General features: G+C 38.6%; 1 protein-coding gene and 1 non-coding gene across 2 annotated transcripts; both read right to left on the bottom strand.

Annotated features, from left to right (window-relative positions):
* Window positions 1-4,687: 4,687 nt before the first annotated feature.
* TRNAL-CAG (transfer RNA leucine (anticodon CAG)) lies at window positions 4,688-4,768 on the bottom strand. Its single transcript has one exon. It is a non-coding gene; the product is annotated as a tRNA-Leu (tRNA).
* Window positions 4,769-9,085: 4,317 nt separating this feature from the next.
* On the bottom strand, window positions 9,086-9,977 carry LOC4341565 (uncharacterized). Its single transcript, XM_015786909.3, has one exon. The coding sequence runs from the start codon at window positions 9,923-9,925 to the stop codon at window positions 9,323-9,325; it is 603 nt and encodes a 200-aa protein (XP_015642395.2). The 5' UTR covers window positions 9,926-9,977; the 3' UTR covers window positions 9,086-9,322.
* Between the last annotated feature and the right edge of the window lie 7,171 nt (window positions 9,978-17,148).

The raw sequence follows: 17,148 nt of genomic DNA, 5'->3' as shown, positions 1-17,148 counted from the left end.
AGTATTCACTATTCAGTGCTTAAAAAAATCCATGGTTTTTCCGTCACAAAATTTCTGGAAATTCCAAGAAATTTTCCGGAAATTTTCCGACCAATTCCGAGTTCCGACGGAAACTGTCCTTATCATTTTCGATTCCATTACCGAGAAAATATTTCCGAATTCGTTTCCATTTCCGGAAAATTCCGACCAACAGACTCCGTTTTCAAAAATAGGTCCGGAATCCGGAAAATTTTCATACCGTTTTCACCCCTATGCTCCACTCCCATCCTCTACCCCTAATCATGATTCGAAATTTCGGTGGGGTTCGAAATTCCAACAAGCACAAAACTTTCCCAAAATTTTTAGATTTTTTTAAATATCTGTGAATTTGATAAAATCTTATCAAAATATGTTAAAAATTTCAAATAAGCTCGATCAAAAAACACAAAAAGCATGAATATTATTAAACTTTAGCAACCACCGAAATTTCAAAAATTTCAGTGATTACTGAAATTGCAAACCCTATCTCTGATGCAAACAAGGGGGGATAAAATGAAGAAGGGGCAAAAGAGTTACTCCTTGGTCTCAAAACCAACAAACCTAATACGAGATGTCGAGATGTGGCATATACTACTATTGCAAATCTATTCAGACCTTCTAACGTACTTTATTAGGTTTACTTATTCTAGAATGAAAGAAACGCTGCACGTACTTTCACGCAAGGTCTGCAAAACCACCGGTAACCGCGCGGTACGGTAAAAGAAAAACCGCGGTAACCACCTTAAATTTAATTAAATTTAAAAATAATATAAAATCTATCTATATACTAAAAATTCATTAAACTTCCTAAATATGATCTCAAGCTGCTACGTGGCTCCCTCAAAACGCTTCGCCACGTGGCGCAACAAGAGAGTTGAGAACCCCCTAGGGCCCGCACGTGCAGTGCATGGGTTATTTCCATAACGTGAACTAACGAAGATTAGATCCATATATAATTGTGTATGGGAGGCAAGATTCGAAATTAATGTCAAAGCAAAATCTAATCACATATGGCATGCAAGATTAGGCGCGTGCAGCGCATGGATTTGTCATGAATAAACGAAGATTAGTTCCATAATTGTGTACACAAGACAATATTTCAAATCTATATCAAAGCAAGCAAGATTAGTTTCATGAGGCAAGATTTTATATATATACACACACACCGGCTTGCATACATATATTTCACCTCACCAGCAACACTTTTTAATCCTCTCCAACACACAATTTTGGTGGCTTCGTCCTCCCGTCCTTTGCAACACGCAATTTGGACGAGTCATCCTTGCAATAGAGATCTACGGCACCAGCCCAATAGCTGACGCCCAATCCATTAATTAAGGGAAATACTTTCTCCATCCGTCCTAAAATATAAGTATCTAAGATTGAATATGATGTTTCATACTACAATGTATCTGGATAGACTCTCTGTCATGATATATTGTAATAAGAAACATCTCATTCAATCCTAGGTTATTATATTTGAGACGGAGGGAGTAGATAGGACATAGCTACTGGAAAGAAATCCTAGGTTATTATATTTGAGACAGGGGGAGTAGATAGAACATAGCCACTGAAAAGGAAGGGAGATAGAGAGAGCAGGGCGGGTAGGTCGACCTAGGAGATAACTATTTTTTCCTGTACCTATTTTTTTAAACCATAAATTCTTTCACCGAGAGATCAAGTCATAATGTAAAAAATCATAATAACAACAAAAAAAATAATATTTTAAATAAGATGTCCGCGCAACTGCGCGGGCTACCTTCCTAGTTTTGATAAATTTTACACGGTTTCATTTGCTACGGTTACTACGGTTACTGTGCGGTACCTGTGTTCACCGCCGGGGCGCGGTAACCCTGACCCGGCGGTTTGGGAAACCCTGCTTTCACATAGTAGTAGTATTTCGGACATGAATCATGTTCCTTTAGTACCACAGGCACGCAATCATTCCTTATCATCGGCCGGCCCGTTTATCCTTTGCATTCTGTGCATTGTCTTCCCCCTTTTCGTCCTGCCTGCTTCTACTTCGATTTAGAACATTTCTATCGATTGCTCCGGTTGATTCTGCTCCCCAATCCACAAATCTATCGTTTATAGACTGTGGTACTGATACCAATCATCAGCTCGCCCTTCACGTGGTCGATCTATTCATCCGTTGACAATGATCATTGCTGAACAAGACCCCAAACGGGGGCCAAAGTGAGCACTTCCAACTTTCAAAAGTTACCGGGCCACAGTGTCGCCGCCCGCGACACACCCCCAGTATGCTGCCTCCAAGCCCCACAGGAATAAGGCCTGGTTTAGTTCTAAAAAAAATTTACCTAAAAACATCACATTAAATCTTTGGACATATACATAGATGATTAAATATAGATAAAAAACTTAATTGTACAGTTAGCATGAAAATCACGAGACGAATCTTTTGAGCCTAATTAGTCCATCATTAACCATAAGTATTACAGTAACCCACATATACTAATGATGGATTAACTAGACTTAATAAATTTGTCTCGCGGTTTTCAGACGAGTTATAAAATTAGTTTTTTCATTCGTATCTATGTATTATATAAGTAGAACTCGGTGACTGTTTTGTCTTATATCCTCTCTATAATGCTGCCCCCTAACCCTATATAAGAATCAATTCGTCAAACAGGAGTCTGTTATTACATCTTATTGAGAGGAGATGAACCTTAATAAATTATTGTCATATTTATCCATCCAATTTTAGTTTTCGCGCACTATATTTCTATTATTGCTGATAAAAACATCGAACAAAAAGTTCACCCTTTATTCTGTAGACGTACTGGCCCTACCGTTCAGCTGTCATTGCCTCATTGGCATGAATGGAGAGAGACTACAAGTCAACAGCGTGAACTATGGTGTTCCCAGAGTTGACATCAGCTGTGCATAGAACCTAATCTTATGACTTTCAGGGCATAAAAGACATAGACGCACATTAAAATGAGTTAGTGATGTATGAATTTGCGGTTGGTACAGTGTAAGTATTGCAGTAAATCACTGTTTACGGTGGAACTGTAATGCATTAATCTTGTCCATTCGTCGTGAATTGGATATCTGAAAATCTCACGAAGCCACAGAATTGTTCACCTCCGACTTTCTTCATGTAAATCCAGAGGATCCTCCTATATAGCCTATAGTTATGGCTACAATGCAATGGAGAACTGAATCGCCGACATACTACTTGAGTAGTTGAGTATCGATATTTCACACCATTTATATCGGCAGAGTTTCATACTGTTTCTAGAAGGATTTCTTATAAGAAACCCCTGGTTTCTCATGGCCTTAGCTTGATGACGTGATGTTTTCCCATGATGGAGGGGATTATATACGATGACTACAGCGAAAAATAGCTTGGACATCGCTCGGTTGCAGGTTTCTGAAATTCCCGTAGCATTGGTGGTTCATGACTCACGATGATCAGGGAGCCAAAAAGATTTTTTTTAAGCCCAAGCAAATTTCAATATAAAAATAGTATTTACTATAAAAATTTCATTATCTATTTACTTATCAATATTAAAATTTAGTGGAGTTTTCGCCCGTTCCTGATCGGCAGCTACCTCACCGCTCCACGCGCTGCCGTGCCGAGCATGAAGTCTCAGCCGGGTAAAGGTTTAACATCACTAGCGGCGAGGGGAAGTATCCGCTTGCGTGTTTGCCGGCGTCGGAGAAAACACATGGATCGATCGGAGAACGGCACGGCAGCGTACGCGACGAAAAAAACAGTGTGCGACATCGCTGTGCTCCGTACGCGCTGATTCGGTGTCTTCCACCACTAGTAGCTACTCCCTCCGTTTCATAATATAAGGTATTTTGAATTTTGGTTTGTACTGTTTGATCACTCGTTTTATTAAAAAAGAAATTTATGCAAATATAAAAAACGAAAAGTTGTGTTTAATGTACTTTGGATAATAAAGTAAATCATAAAAAATGAATAATAATTTTAAAATTTTTTGAATAAGACGAGTGGTCAAACAGTGCAAGCAAAGACTCAAAATCCCTTATATTATGGGACGGTGGGAGTAGTTGATCCGTTGATTGAGTCCGCGTATCGCCGTGCAAAGCATGCGATCGGCTAACTTCAAAGAAAGGTGCCGGTAAATTGCCAGCAGCAGCAGCAGCGTGTCCAGGCCTTCCTTTCTGACTTTTAACTGCAGCTTCCTAGTCAAACGACAATACTCTAGTACGGAGTACTTCATAAGAAAGTTTTTTTTTATTTTGTTAAAAAAAAGGAAAAAGGTAAGGTAGACGAAAGGCAAGATGGGCCGGGGTTCACTGGTTGGCGCCGCCTGTTTCCTTTGCTTTTCTCCCTTCGTGTGGGTGCGTTGGACTGGTTGGCATTTGGAGGCGCTGCAAGAAGAAGAGTCTGTGAGTGTACAGCGTAAGAGCCAAGTCTAGTCAGATTAGCACTAGGAATTACTCGTGGTCAGCTCACCAATCGATGGCACAAAGCAAACCAGGCAAAAAGAGGCGGAGAAGAATATTCACTTGGGCCAAAAGTTAAAAGGACCTTACCGCATATACGAAGAAAAAGATAAGGCAAACCAGCCAAAAAGAAACGGAGAACTTCCACTCGGGCAAAAGTTAAAAGGACCGTGGCACATACGAAGAAAAAGAGCTCGCAGAAGTAGCGAAAACGAAATAAAATTTTTTTTGTCAAGAATGGGATTCGAACCCATGCCCTTTCGGACCAGTACCTGAAACTGGCGCCTTAGACCAACTCGGCCATCTTGACATCTTACTCGCAAAGTAAAATTATAATATTTGTATGTAAAGGCATGTACTAGTTGTTCCAAACTGCACGGCGCCGGAGTGCAGTGATCTGCGTTGCTGTTTTACTGACGCAAACGAAGACATGTTTCCCGTTGCTCAACCTTGCTCGTAACGTCACACAAATATTTATATTTAGCCGAGGTGCCTTTCACACCATAAACACATACAGATGATCTCGAAGTAACTCTGCCTTACACTCCAAACATGCTTAGCCGACAGGTGCCCAATAAGCTTCACCCTTTTCCCCTTTCTGAATTTTACCATACACAAACGAACCTTAGGCACCACAATTTTGCCAAAGAAAGGGGACATGTACCATAAAAGCATTGCAGGTATTCATTAGAAGTTGGGGAAGTCTATATAAAGTGGTGTGTAAATGATGTGACCTCCCGAACACAGCCTTAGGTCTGGGTGTATTTAGTTCACGTCAAAATTGGAAGTTTAATTGAAATTGAAACGATGTGACGGAAAAGTTGAAATTTTGTGTGTGTATGAAAAGTTTTGATGTGATGGAAAAATTGAAAGTTTGAAGAAAAAATTTGAAACTAAACTCGGCCTGATAGTGTTGTGTATCTGCATTGGGTGATGATGCTCTAACCATTAACCAAACATAGGTACTACTAATAGTAACTAGGAAGGTAGCCCACGCATTCGCGCGGGCATGTATTGTATATTGCGTTTGAAATATATATAAAAACAGAATATCAATTGGCTGACACCTCCCATGTTTAAAATTAATATATTGTTTTTGAATGAGACGGTGAGGCCTCCGCTGTTCATTGTCATTTTGCTTTGATAGTTTTTCCAAGATATTTGTTAGGTTTTCAAATATATAATATTTAATACATCTGTATAAATATTTATCTATGATTTCTTTATTATATAGAAAGAATTTCTATTTAGTTTGTTTGGAAAACGTGTCTAACAAATCAAGCGTACATTAGGAGTAAGGTGTTTTGTCCTCTTTTTTAATAGAACTATTATTGTTAATAAATATGTTATATTTGTACCATCAAGTATTTCTCCTTCTAGTTGGTTTAAGTTCATGTAAGTTGTTACATACTTATATATAAATTAATAAAGACATGTCATATATCTCGCTTCCTTGTGATTTGTATGATCTATACTATCTTTTTCAAAAGAAAATACCTAGTTAACATGAACCCAAAATTTTAAACTTAATAGTAACAAATATGAAATTTCAATGAACTATATACTGCGAATCTTAGTACGGTTTATATGCGTAGATATACGATGGATGTAAGGCCATTAATGTCTAAGCATTGTAAAATTGTTACGAAAATCGAACATTCAATGGTTGGTCCAATTTTAGTGAAATGTAAGAACCAATTTTTTTACGAACTTATTACATTTTCTCTAAACAGTTTAATTTAGTCCCTATTGACATTTTCTATTACTTGCTTTATTTTATATTTTATACCAGTTCAAACTATAGGCTTTATGGATCTTTACAATCATTGTTTTAATTATAAGTATAACAATATTTAGATTAGATATCAGATATATAGCTTGAAATTTATGCATGTGTTAATATTTTTGATTATTTCTGGCTATATAAATAGGAAGGGGTAGAGTGGAGAACTCAAGCCGAGAAGGGAAGGGACGTGTTATGCCGTGTTCTGCGTATGTGTGGGGCGAGGGTGAGTGGAGGGGTGGTTTTTTCTATTTTATCTAAATGATTTAAGTGAAACTGATTATCTATTTTTTGTCACATTTTTTTGTTATTTTTTCTAATTTTTAAGACGTAACACATGGCGGCTTAAGACTTTAAGTGCAAACTGATGGTCAGATGGTTTTTCTTCCAATTTATAAAGTTTTATTTTTATTTAAGACGTAACACGTGACGCCTTAAGTGTGCTCAGAGGATGTACAATGATTTACGGTAATATAATACTTATTTTCATTCTATATTATGGTCTGTGTTAGGTTCATTTTACTTTTATCCATATAGATTTAATTTAATTATTTTGAAGTCATATATGGTGATAAAATCTATATCATTATCTTTCTATAATTTTATAATTGTTCGAATGGCACACAAAAATTAGAAAAATTAATATAGCCCATTTCTTCTCAAAGTCGATATTACAGTGTATATGGGTCTTTAAATGTAAAATAGTCTAAAGACATAAGGTCATCAATATTAGCTGTGTGATTTAGATGTTATAATTGCTTACTTTTTCATAAGTTTTGCTTTCTAACTAACATATTTTGGAAACATTACTAATTGTATATTCATTTTACTTTTATGATTGTAGACCTAATTTACTTATTATGAAGTTATGTATTATGATAAAATATATATTATTATTATTATTATTTTATATTTCTTATAATTGCTTGAATGGCATGCAAAAGTTAGAAAATATAAACCAAAATGATATTTTTTTTCAAAGCTAAATTATAGTGAAATATGGTCTTCAGCTGTAATTTAGTTATGAATAATATAAATAGTTACGTGGATCAGAAATTAGTTGTATGATTTTGAAGCTTAATTGTTTAACACAAAATTATTGCTTATCAAACTAATAAGGCATGAAAATAGGAGAGTGAAAAAGTTGAGAAATGAGTTGAAGGAAGAGGAGGCGTACATACGTACGTTCGTTTTTTAAAAAAACTAACTTATACATATAGACTTAGGTGGGCCCGGGTTTAGGAGTGGAATTTTTTCTTGAAAATTTATCTAATAGTTGTACATATTGGGTCCACCAAATTTAATAAAAATATGTTTGTTATTTTAGATTTTTTAAGAATTTCACTAATTTATTAGAGCATCACATGGCAACTTAGTAGCATTTGTAGGATGTCATATGGTGAATTAGGAGTATTTTTGGGAAGTTTAATGGACTTTTAGACATCTAATCTAATGTTCTAAAACATTGGTCGGGTCCAACAATTTAAATGAAAATCGACGGTAATATTTATGTAAATTTATAGAGTAATATGTTTTATCTTTAAATAATAGAAAATCATATTTTAAATGTCATCAATTTTTTTTCCAATGGTACTAAGTATGTATGCTTTTTGTTTTGCTTATTGATTTTACGGTAATTCTGTGCGTAGTTTTTTTTCTTCTGACGCGAACAGTAGGTATGCTTCGTTAGTTTCTTGAGCGTATGAAGTTTTTTTCCATATATACATAATAAAAAGAATAGCTATATTTATAGCGTCATATTTACATTGTAAGTCCCAAAATTATATATGTAAATCACAAAATTACATACGTAAGTTTCAAAATTACATATGTAATTAGTATGTAATTATAGTGTAAATAGGATGTAATTATAACGTAACTAACGTGTCATCATACATACAGGAAAAATCCGATGCTAATAAAAAAGGTAAAGGATTAATAACGATGATAAAAAAAGGAAAGTTGCATCCTTCGAGCGTTTATCCACAGTATATCAAACCATCAACGGCCAGAGATTCGACTGTTTTCAGAAAAAAAAAACGTGCGACATATATAGCTCATCCGCATAATAAATACGTAACAGAGTAAGGAATTAGTTTTTTTGAAATAAAATACATCTATTCTAATAGTCGAAAATATCGGGTCTAACAATTTAAGTGAAAATTTAATCTAATGGTCTAAAATATTGGGTCCACTAATTTAAGTGAAAATCGACGGTTAGATTTGATAGAGCCACGTGGCAGCCTAGGAGCGATTGTAGGGGTCCTACGTGGCGGCCTGAGAGCGTTTGTAGGAAGTTTAATGGACTTTTAGGGATGCTAATAAAAAAGGTAAAGGATTAATAACGATGATAAAAAAAGGAAAGTTGCATCCTTCGAGCGTTTATCCACAGTATATCAAACCATCCACGGCCAGAGATTCGACTGTTTTCAGAAAAAAAAAACGTGCGACATATATAGCTCATCCGCATAATAAATACGTAACAGAGTAAGGAATTAGTTTCTTTGAAATAAAATACATCTATTCTAATAGTCGAAAATATCGGGTCTAACAATTTAAGTGAAAATTTAATCTAATGGTCTAAAATATTGGGTCCACTAATTTAAGTGAAAATCGACGGTTAGATTTGATAGAGCCACGTGGCAGCCTAGGAGCGATTGTAGGGGTCCTACGTGGCGGCCTGAGAGCGTTTGTAGGAAGTTTAATGGACTTTTAGTATATAATAGATAGATAGATAGATAGATAGATAATAGATAGAAGATAGATAGATAGATAGATAGATAGAAGATAGATAGATAGATAATAGATAATAGATAATAGATAGATAGATATATAGCAATTATGTGCAAGCTTGAATAAATGAATCACATTATTTTCACCTTGTATCAAATTGACAAAGGCATATGACCAAATAAACAAGACATTTCCTTGGTATCATTGGCTCTTTAACTAACTAAATTTCTACCCCCAAAAATTTGTCAACCCACCTAACAAAGTAAACAAAAAAAAGTATCAACAATCTTAATTTCTTTTCAACTTGTCGATCATCCGCATGCTTATGCTTCGATCAATTCCATTTTATCACTCGGCGTCCTCGTCGATGGTGCTGAGCAGCCTCTTCACCGGCGGCGCCGCCGCCGCTAATTTGTCGCCGGAGCTCGCCGGACAGCATGGCCGTGTCATCACCGACTCGCCGAGAGTCCTCTCGTTAAGCTTCTCGTTGATTTCGCCGTCGCGGTCGTCGCCGCCGCATCCGTTCGCCGCGAGCATCGGCATGATGCGCACCTTCTTGACGCCGCCGCCGCGCTGGTGGCGAGGCCGCGCCCTCGCCACCAGCGCGTCGCTGGCGCGCACGGCGAGCGCGGCCATGTCGACGCCGGAGAGGGGCCGCCCGAGCATGGACACGGGGAGCAGGAAGTATATCTGCCCCGGCCGGAGTAGCTCGCCGCCGTCGAGGGCGGGGACGTCGACGTCGAAGTAGAGCGCGTCGGAGCTGCACAGGAAGAGCCGGCCGGCATTGCCGCCGAGCACGTCGGATACGCTGACAGGGCAGGAGGCGGCGGCGGCGGCGACCTCCGTCAGCGACCCGTCGGCGGCGATGACCTGTGCCGGCGGCGCCGCCGCCGGCTGATGATGGCGAAGCAACGTGCTGCTCCGGTGATTGCACGAGAGACCTGATCCCATCAACCGATTGTGTACACAAAATGAATGGGTTTTTTTTGGAGTTTGGAATATTGAGAAGAGGAGACCAAAGAAAATGTGGTTTTTATAGAGGAGGCGCCGAAAGTAGGGGAGAGTAGTGGCCGGCTGAAACGAATGGAAATTTCTTTGTTTCTTTCATTTCACCCCCTTTGTTTTTGCTCTATTGTGAACTAATCTTCTGCCTCTTGCCATGGTGACAAATGGCTGCTAGTTTTTCTTCTCCCTCATAGAACAACTTGTATAGTTGTACGAGCAACATATTGCAGTTTTGTACTGGGTGTGTTCATTTGTAATGTGAGGACAATGGTTGCCACTTGATCATTGCAACATTGTTGACAAATAATCCCCGCAAAAAAAAAACATTGTTGACAAATAAGAACCAACGGGAACATTAGCACTTTCTTTAGAAGAATAAATGTTACAGTACTATTTAACGATGGAAATATGTGAAAGCAAGTGTTTCTACTGCAATTAGGAAGCACCAGGTGGAACATAAAATAAGCACATCAACAGTAGTGAATCTTCGTTATAGAATCTGTAAAAATATATAAAGAAAGTAACAAATTTGGTATCTTGCAAACATGGTGAAAAAAAAAGAGTAAAGTCCATCACCGGTCTATAAATTTGTACCGCTGTGTCATCCCGATCCCTAAACTCGCAAATCGACCGTTCAGGTCCTCAAACTTGTTCGACTGTGTCATTCCGGTTCCTAAACTTGCAGATCACTCGTTTAGGGGTTAAAGTCAACTTAGCTAAACTTTTTGAGAGAGAGAAAAAAAAGTCAACCTAGTTATACATAGTAGTACATGTCTACACGTTCTCCTTTGCATCCAGCAGAATACAACAACTGCTCCTCATTTGGTCGGTCGGCCAGATAAACAAGGATTAATTAGTACGGTGCGTTGACATGGCAAATGGGCAACCACTCCCAATTGGCCAAAATCGCCTACGAACAACCGGAACCCCGTGTGCAAAACCAACGCTTTCTCGGGGTTTCCCCCGCAAAATCCGACCAAGCAGAGAGCAGCAGAAGCCAAAAACCACGGGCCGTCGCGTGGGCGCTGACGCCGCGCGCGCGCGCGCGAACGCGGTCTCGTTCGATCGATCGGATATGTGCGCCCGCTTCGTCCGCCACGCGCGCCCAAACCCGCGGGCTGCAGGCGAAGTCCGAGGCATTCAGGCATATTCTATCGGAGATAGGCGTTTGCTTGTTTCAGTCGTCTCACGGTGTATCGTATCATGTCACAAAATTTTCAGACGGATATTAAATTTTGAAAATGTTCTCGCTGATTTTGAAGTTTTCTCTAAGTCCAAACAAATTCATTTTTTCCCCGGAGCTTATCCTGTACTGCGACCCATAGTTATAACTTATAACCTTCAATTTTTTTTGTTCGAGAAACTAAATTAATTTTTGGCAACCATGTATGTAGAGTATAATTGGCAATTGCCCGCGATGTCTTGAAGGAAAAAAGGGAAGGCCCGCAGCTGGTTTTCGAGGAGATGCGGGAGCGCCGGCGCCGGATTATTATTCCGAGATCTCTTGCCGGCGATTTGCCACTCATCAGCTGCACGATACGTACTGTAGTTAGCTATAGGGGAGGTGGTAACTACTAGTGACTAGTGATCGATCGAGCTAGGTCTGGCTGGAAATCACTTCGCAAAACCGTGTGCCCCCGCCGCTAGAAACCAGCCGAAGAAGTGGAAGTTAAAGCGCAATAACCAAAAAAAAAAAAGGTTTTCATCTCAAGTCTCAAGCGGTGGCACTGCTCCCACTACGTACTCTACGAATACTAGTCACGGAACGTGCTACGACTAGTGGTTGCAAACGAGGAGAGATCACCTGTGTTTAGGACAGAATCGTGTGTGAGCCGTAGTGGTAGGACGACCTGGACTTCATCCTCGGCCGCATTTTTTTTCTTTTATACTTATGTTTATTAGTAAAAGAAAATCTTAATTTTCGACTTAAAATTTAAAGCTGATTTTACGATTTTTTTATCCAAGTTTATTTTTCAGCTTTTACCTTTAAATCACTAATAACACATATATAAAAAAAATTATTTTTATTTTATAAATACATCGTTTGGCTTATTTCGATGGGGCTACTGTTATTTGCTTGTGCACGCATGCAGTCAAGCATGGGGCCTTCTGATGCGGCCAGATTGATTCACATGTGTGTTTGTCTGTCTCCGTCCGTCCGTTTGGTTGGTTGGTTGGTTGACTGGCTGCAGGTACGGTGGTTACACTACACATGCCGTCGACGAAAACGAAGATTATTTCTCGTGCTCCTCGTGCGTTTCCACGTTTCGTTTATCAGCTCGATCGATCATGCACCCACAGTAAACGAAGCTAACCGTTCCAGAAGCGAAGACGAGAGGACTGGACCGTACGTACGTGCACGCAGTCATATCTAATCCAATCCTACTATAGATATGATATGATATGGGCACGAGCTGTACGTACGGCAGCATGTACCTTGGACTGAGCCTGATCGTCTTTTCCGTTTCACACCTGGCGTCTGGTAGTAGTACACCCGTACTGTCGAGTCGTGTGTTGTCTCACTTGCGTTTTTGGTCACAAACAATCAGCTGCAAGGGACCATATGTTCATTCGCTCATGGTCAGCTTCATTATATTGACCGCTCAGTTTAACGGTTCCGATTTGTGATTAGTGTTCGAAGCATCGATCCTTTTAGACTGCATGTGTTCTTTCGACGAGTTGAAAACACTTCTACCCTCGCAAGTACTTCCTCCGTTTAACAATGTAAAACGTTCTAGCATTGCTTATATTTATTTAGATGTTAACGAATCTAGACATATGTATGTATTTAGATTCATTAACATATATATATATATATATATATGGACAATGCTAAAAAGTCTTACATTGTGAAACGGAGGGAGTAAAACATAGCGATAAATTGACGCATAATTAATCAAGTATTAACTAAAATAATTTAAAAAATATACTATTATGATTTTAAAAGTATTTTTTATAGAAAGTATTTTTTAAAAACATATTGCTTAGTCGTTTGAGAAACATACACATGAATATATAGAGAGAGAGAGAGTAGAAGTTGAGAAATGGGATAAAAGAGAACTCCGTTTAATAACGGTTAGTGGGTTAACTAATCTGATGAGCGACATGTCAACGAAAAAAGATTGGACTCCGTCGCTGTCCGGCAACGGCGACGAGAGACAACAGATCGACGACCATATTTTTGATGATTAGTTTTTTTTCTCTGATCAAAACAAAGTTCGTCACCGCCGCCCGAACTTGATCAATTCCCGTACGTGCCGGCTGCCGGCTGCCCGGCCTCGATCGTCCGCGTCGTCTCCACGCCATTCTTGCAAGACGCGATTAGATTATATTCAACTCGATCTGATCTCCCCAACCCCAAACCACAAGTCAGAATCAGGTTCCAGAATAATAATATTATTATGCGTTGATAGTGATCATTCATCAGTTGCAACCTGATATATATGACCTTTTTCTTTTTTGTTTGTTCAGGTTGACAGACCAAATGTTATCTGCAGCCGCGGTTTGCCTGCCCAGGACGGCGACTTCGTCGGACGGCGGCGGCAGCGGCTGATTCCGCCGGAAGCCGCAGCATTTCGGGCAGGATTGGGGCTCCCTTGGATTGGTCCCTCTGCTATTTCTGTGGCCTTCACGATTTCTTGGACACATCGATCTTGTTAATTAGTAATTGGGATGGTGCTGAGGAACAGTTCAGGGGAGATCATTTTCTCCTCTTGCAGGTTTCTGAATAGTTACCGTGAGGCTTTGGAAACAGAACTTCTAGCTTGTGTGGAAGGAATTGGGTTGGCACTCCAATGGACTTTACTCCCTATCGAAGTTGAGAATGATTGCCTGACGGCGGTTCAACTTGTACAGTCGAAAGACCATGATCGCTCTGCTCTCGCGTACATTGTCAGAGAGATCAAGCGCCTGATACTTGATGAGAGGGAAATTATCATAAAGAAGATACAGAGATCCTAAAATCAAGTTAATCATATGTTAGCATATAAAGCTCGCACCGACCAGCTCTCAAATTTTTGGTCAGGTGACTCTTGTAGCTTTATTTCTCAGCATATATGTAACTATGTAAGGATTTGTTGGTTGAGTAATGTATGGGGCAGCTTAGTTACTCAAAAACTTTTCCTAAAAACATCACATCGAATCTTTGGACATATTTATGGAGCATTAAATATAGATAAAAAGAAAAACTAACTGCACAGTTTGCATGTAAATCGCGAAACGAATCTTTTGAGCCTAATTAGTCTATGATTAGCCATAAGTGATACAATAACCCACATGTGCTAATGATCTTTTGAGCCTAATTAGTTTATGATTAGCCATAAGTGATACAATAACCCACATGTGCTAATGACGGATTAATTAGGCTGAAAAGATTCGTCTCGCGGTTTCCAGACGAATTATGAAATTAGTTTTTTTCATTCGTATCCGAAAACCTCTTCCGACATCCGGTCAAACGTCCGATGTGACACTCAAAACATTTTTATTTCACCAACTAAACATGCTCGATTTTGCTCTTCCCCGCAAAAAAAAAATCTGAAATGAGAAAAGTGAAGCCAGTGACATGCAGTTAATGACCTGGCCACCTGGGGTGTTTTCGGGAGGTTGGGACCGTTGGCCGTTAGGTTTGTTAGCGGTTACTGTTTCCTTTTCCTTTGAAACTGTAGATGGTGATTACTGTAGATGGGATAACGTTCCAAATATATTTTAAGAAATTAATGACAAAACATGTGTAATAGAGACTCTGTTGATATTCAAATTAAGCATGAAGTGGAAAAAGAACGGAGCATCTTTCCCAGCCGTATACTTGCTTAAGCACTTGATTAGCCTCAGCCACCCCTTTAGCTGACCACTATCACATATTCATCATCTTTTTCCATTATAATCCCTCTACTGTGTCATTTCCCTCACTTTCTGCATCAATCAGCCTCTTAAAACCAATCTATCTTATCACCCCTATCACCAATCCTAACCACCACCCGTTTTTCTCACTTATAACATTGGTGCACTGCATCACCACTTCACTATGCTACCTTCCAACAACTCTTAACAGACATGGTGCTTCTTGGCATTCATCTATCTCTAGGAACAGTTTGCTCTCACCCTATCATAAAAAAGCTACCCTTTTTATTTTAAGCGTAGTTATGGGTTTCCATGTCTAATATTTGACCGTTCGTTTTTTTAAAAAAATTATAAAAAATGAAGAAAAAGTCACGCGTAAAGTTTTATTCATGTTTTATCATCTAGTAACAACAAAAGTACCAATCATACAAAAAATTTAAATAAGACGGATAGTCAAACGTTGGAAAAAAAACATATAATTGTATTTAAAATGAGATGGGGGAGTTTATTAATTAGTATAGTATCAACGTTGCCATCATACCACACTGCTACACGGAAGACATATCATCATTATGCTAAACCACTAGAGCATGATTCTCGAGTTGAATCCAACGATGATAAAAATCAAACTTATATAGCAAGAAAACTCTTAGAGGAAACACCATATTTTTTTTTTAGAAATTTTGATATCAATCAGAGACAAAGAATAATGTGTCAGCTCATGGACTCATGAGTCCAAATTACAATGGTATAAACTAATAGATATATTTGTGCGCAAAATATAATTTTTGAAACAGAAAGGCAAAAGCTTTGCCTTATATCTTTGATAGAGAAGATAAAATAACAACAACAACAACCTTCCTAGGAAGGGTAAACACCCGAGCATACAAAATGCAACGATATATATTGATATTTGGAAGCAGAAGATAAGAGTTGTATACAGAATCCAATTCTGCTTTTTTACATCTAAAAAGATAATTTAAGAATTATATATAAAATCTAATTCTATTTTAATTATCTAGCTCCACGTAAAATTACGCAAGATATATAAGTTCTCCATAATTAGATCAAGAATTCAGGCTCACTTCTAATGGGAAAAAATGGGCACATTTAAGAGTAGAAGAAAAATCTTTGACATGTTTACACCTATTTCCACTTGAAAAAAATGATGGCCAAGCCTTACAATCAAAACAGAAAGCGACTCATTTCGCCAAAAAGGAAAAAGAAAATGAAGAAAGTGACTCACAACTAACAAGGCCATATTTCACACAAAAAAGGGCTCAAATTGCACTCCCTGACCGTGTTGGGCCGGCCTGTTCGAGCAGTACCCATGCCTGTCAACTGTCATCAGTCATTACCATCTCCATCGATCTGACCCTAACCAAAAGGATTACTGACGACTGTTATTTTGACTACTCCATCAGATCAGATAACAACACGCACAGAAAGGCAGCTAGCGGCAGGAATTCTGGAGCAAGCAACACTGCAACAAGCTCCCAGAATCTCTGAATCTCTGATCGCTAGCACCATGATCTCGACACATTTGGTTCATCTAACGCAGATGCTAGCTGCTCCGGTCGCCAAGTCGTCCTCCCGGCGCCTTTCTTGTTGGATCAAAACGCTCTTGTTCCTCATTGACAGTGAATTATTTTGGTTCTTTTGTTTGGCTTATACTATATATCATGTTAAGCGCCATTTGTGAGATAAGCCCGGAACTGGTAAGCCGAGCTTTCGCTGACAGTGACAGAGACCCCATTTGTGAGATAAGCATTACAATTGGTTTTATAACTATTTTTTTGAAAGGAGAGTTATATAATACTCTATTCATTCCTTAAATGACTTTACAAATTATTTTTTATATAATGGAAATGTTTTGTATCCCCCGTCTCTGTCGTAAGACACATGGCCAATAAGTCTAATAACTTTCCAACTTTAATGGCTACTAATTTTTTTTTAATAGTTAGACTACTATGAATAAAACATTAATGGAACTTTTATGTACGACACAACATATTTTTTCTATAATACAATATCTTTCCAAGTATGTGTTAATTTTTTTGTAAAAGAAAGAAAAAGACAAGAGGTCGAAATTGAAATGTAAATAGTGACAAGTATATGGAAATAGAGGGAGTATATCTGTATAAGCAGTAGTACGCAGCAAGTTAATACTAATAGACTGAGACTACACTTTTTAAGTTTTCAGGAGTCATGCACTGATGCAAATTGTCGTGCTGTTGCAGAAATGGCCGTGATAAGAGCACATACCGGCACCACTGTTCAGTGTCGCCTCGTTGATGCTCGTTCTAGCTACCACACTGTTTTCTTCGATC

Source organism: Oryza sativa, chromosome 6, assembly GCF_034140825.1.
Source record: "Oryza sativa Japonica Group chromosome 6, ASM3414082v1".
Classification (NCBI taxonomy): Eukaryota; Viridiplantae; Streptophyta; class Magnoliopsida; order Poales; family Poaceae; genus Oryza; species Oryza sativa.
This window is presented reverse-complemented; position numbering and strand designations above follow the sequence as displayed.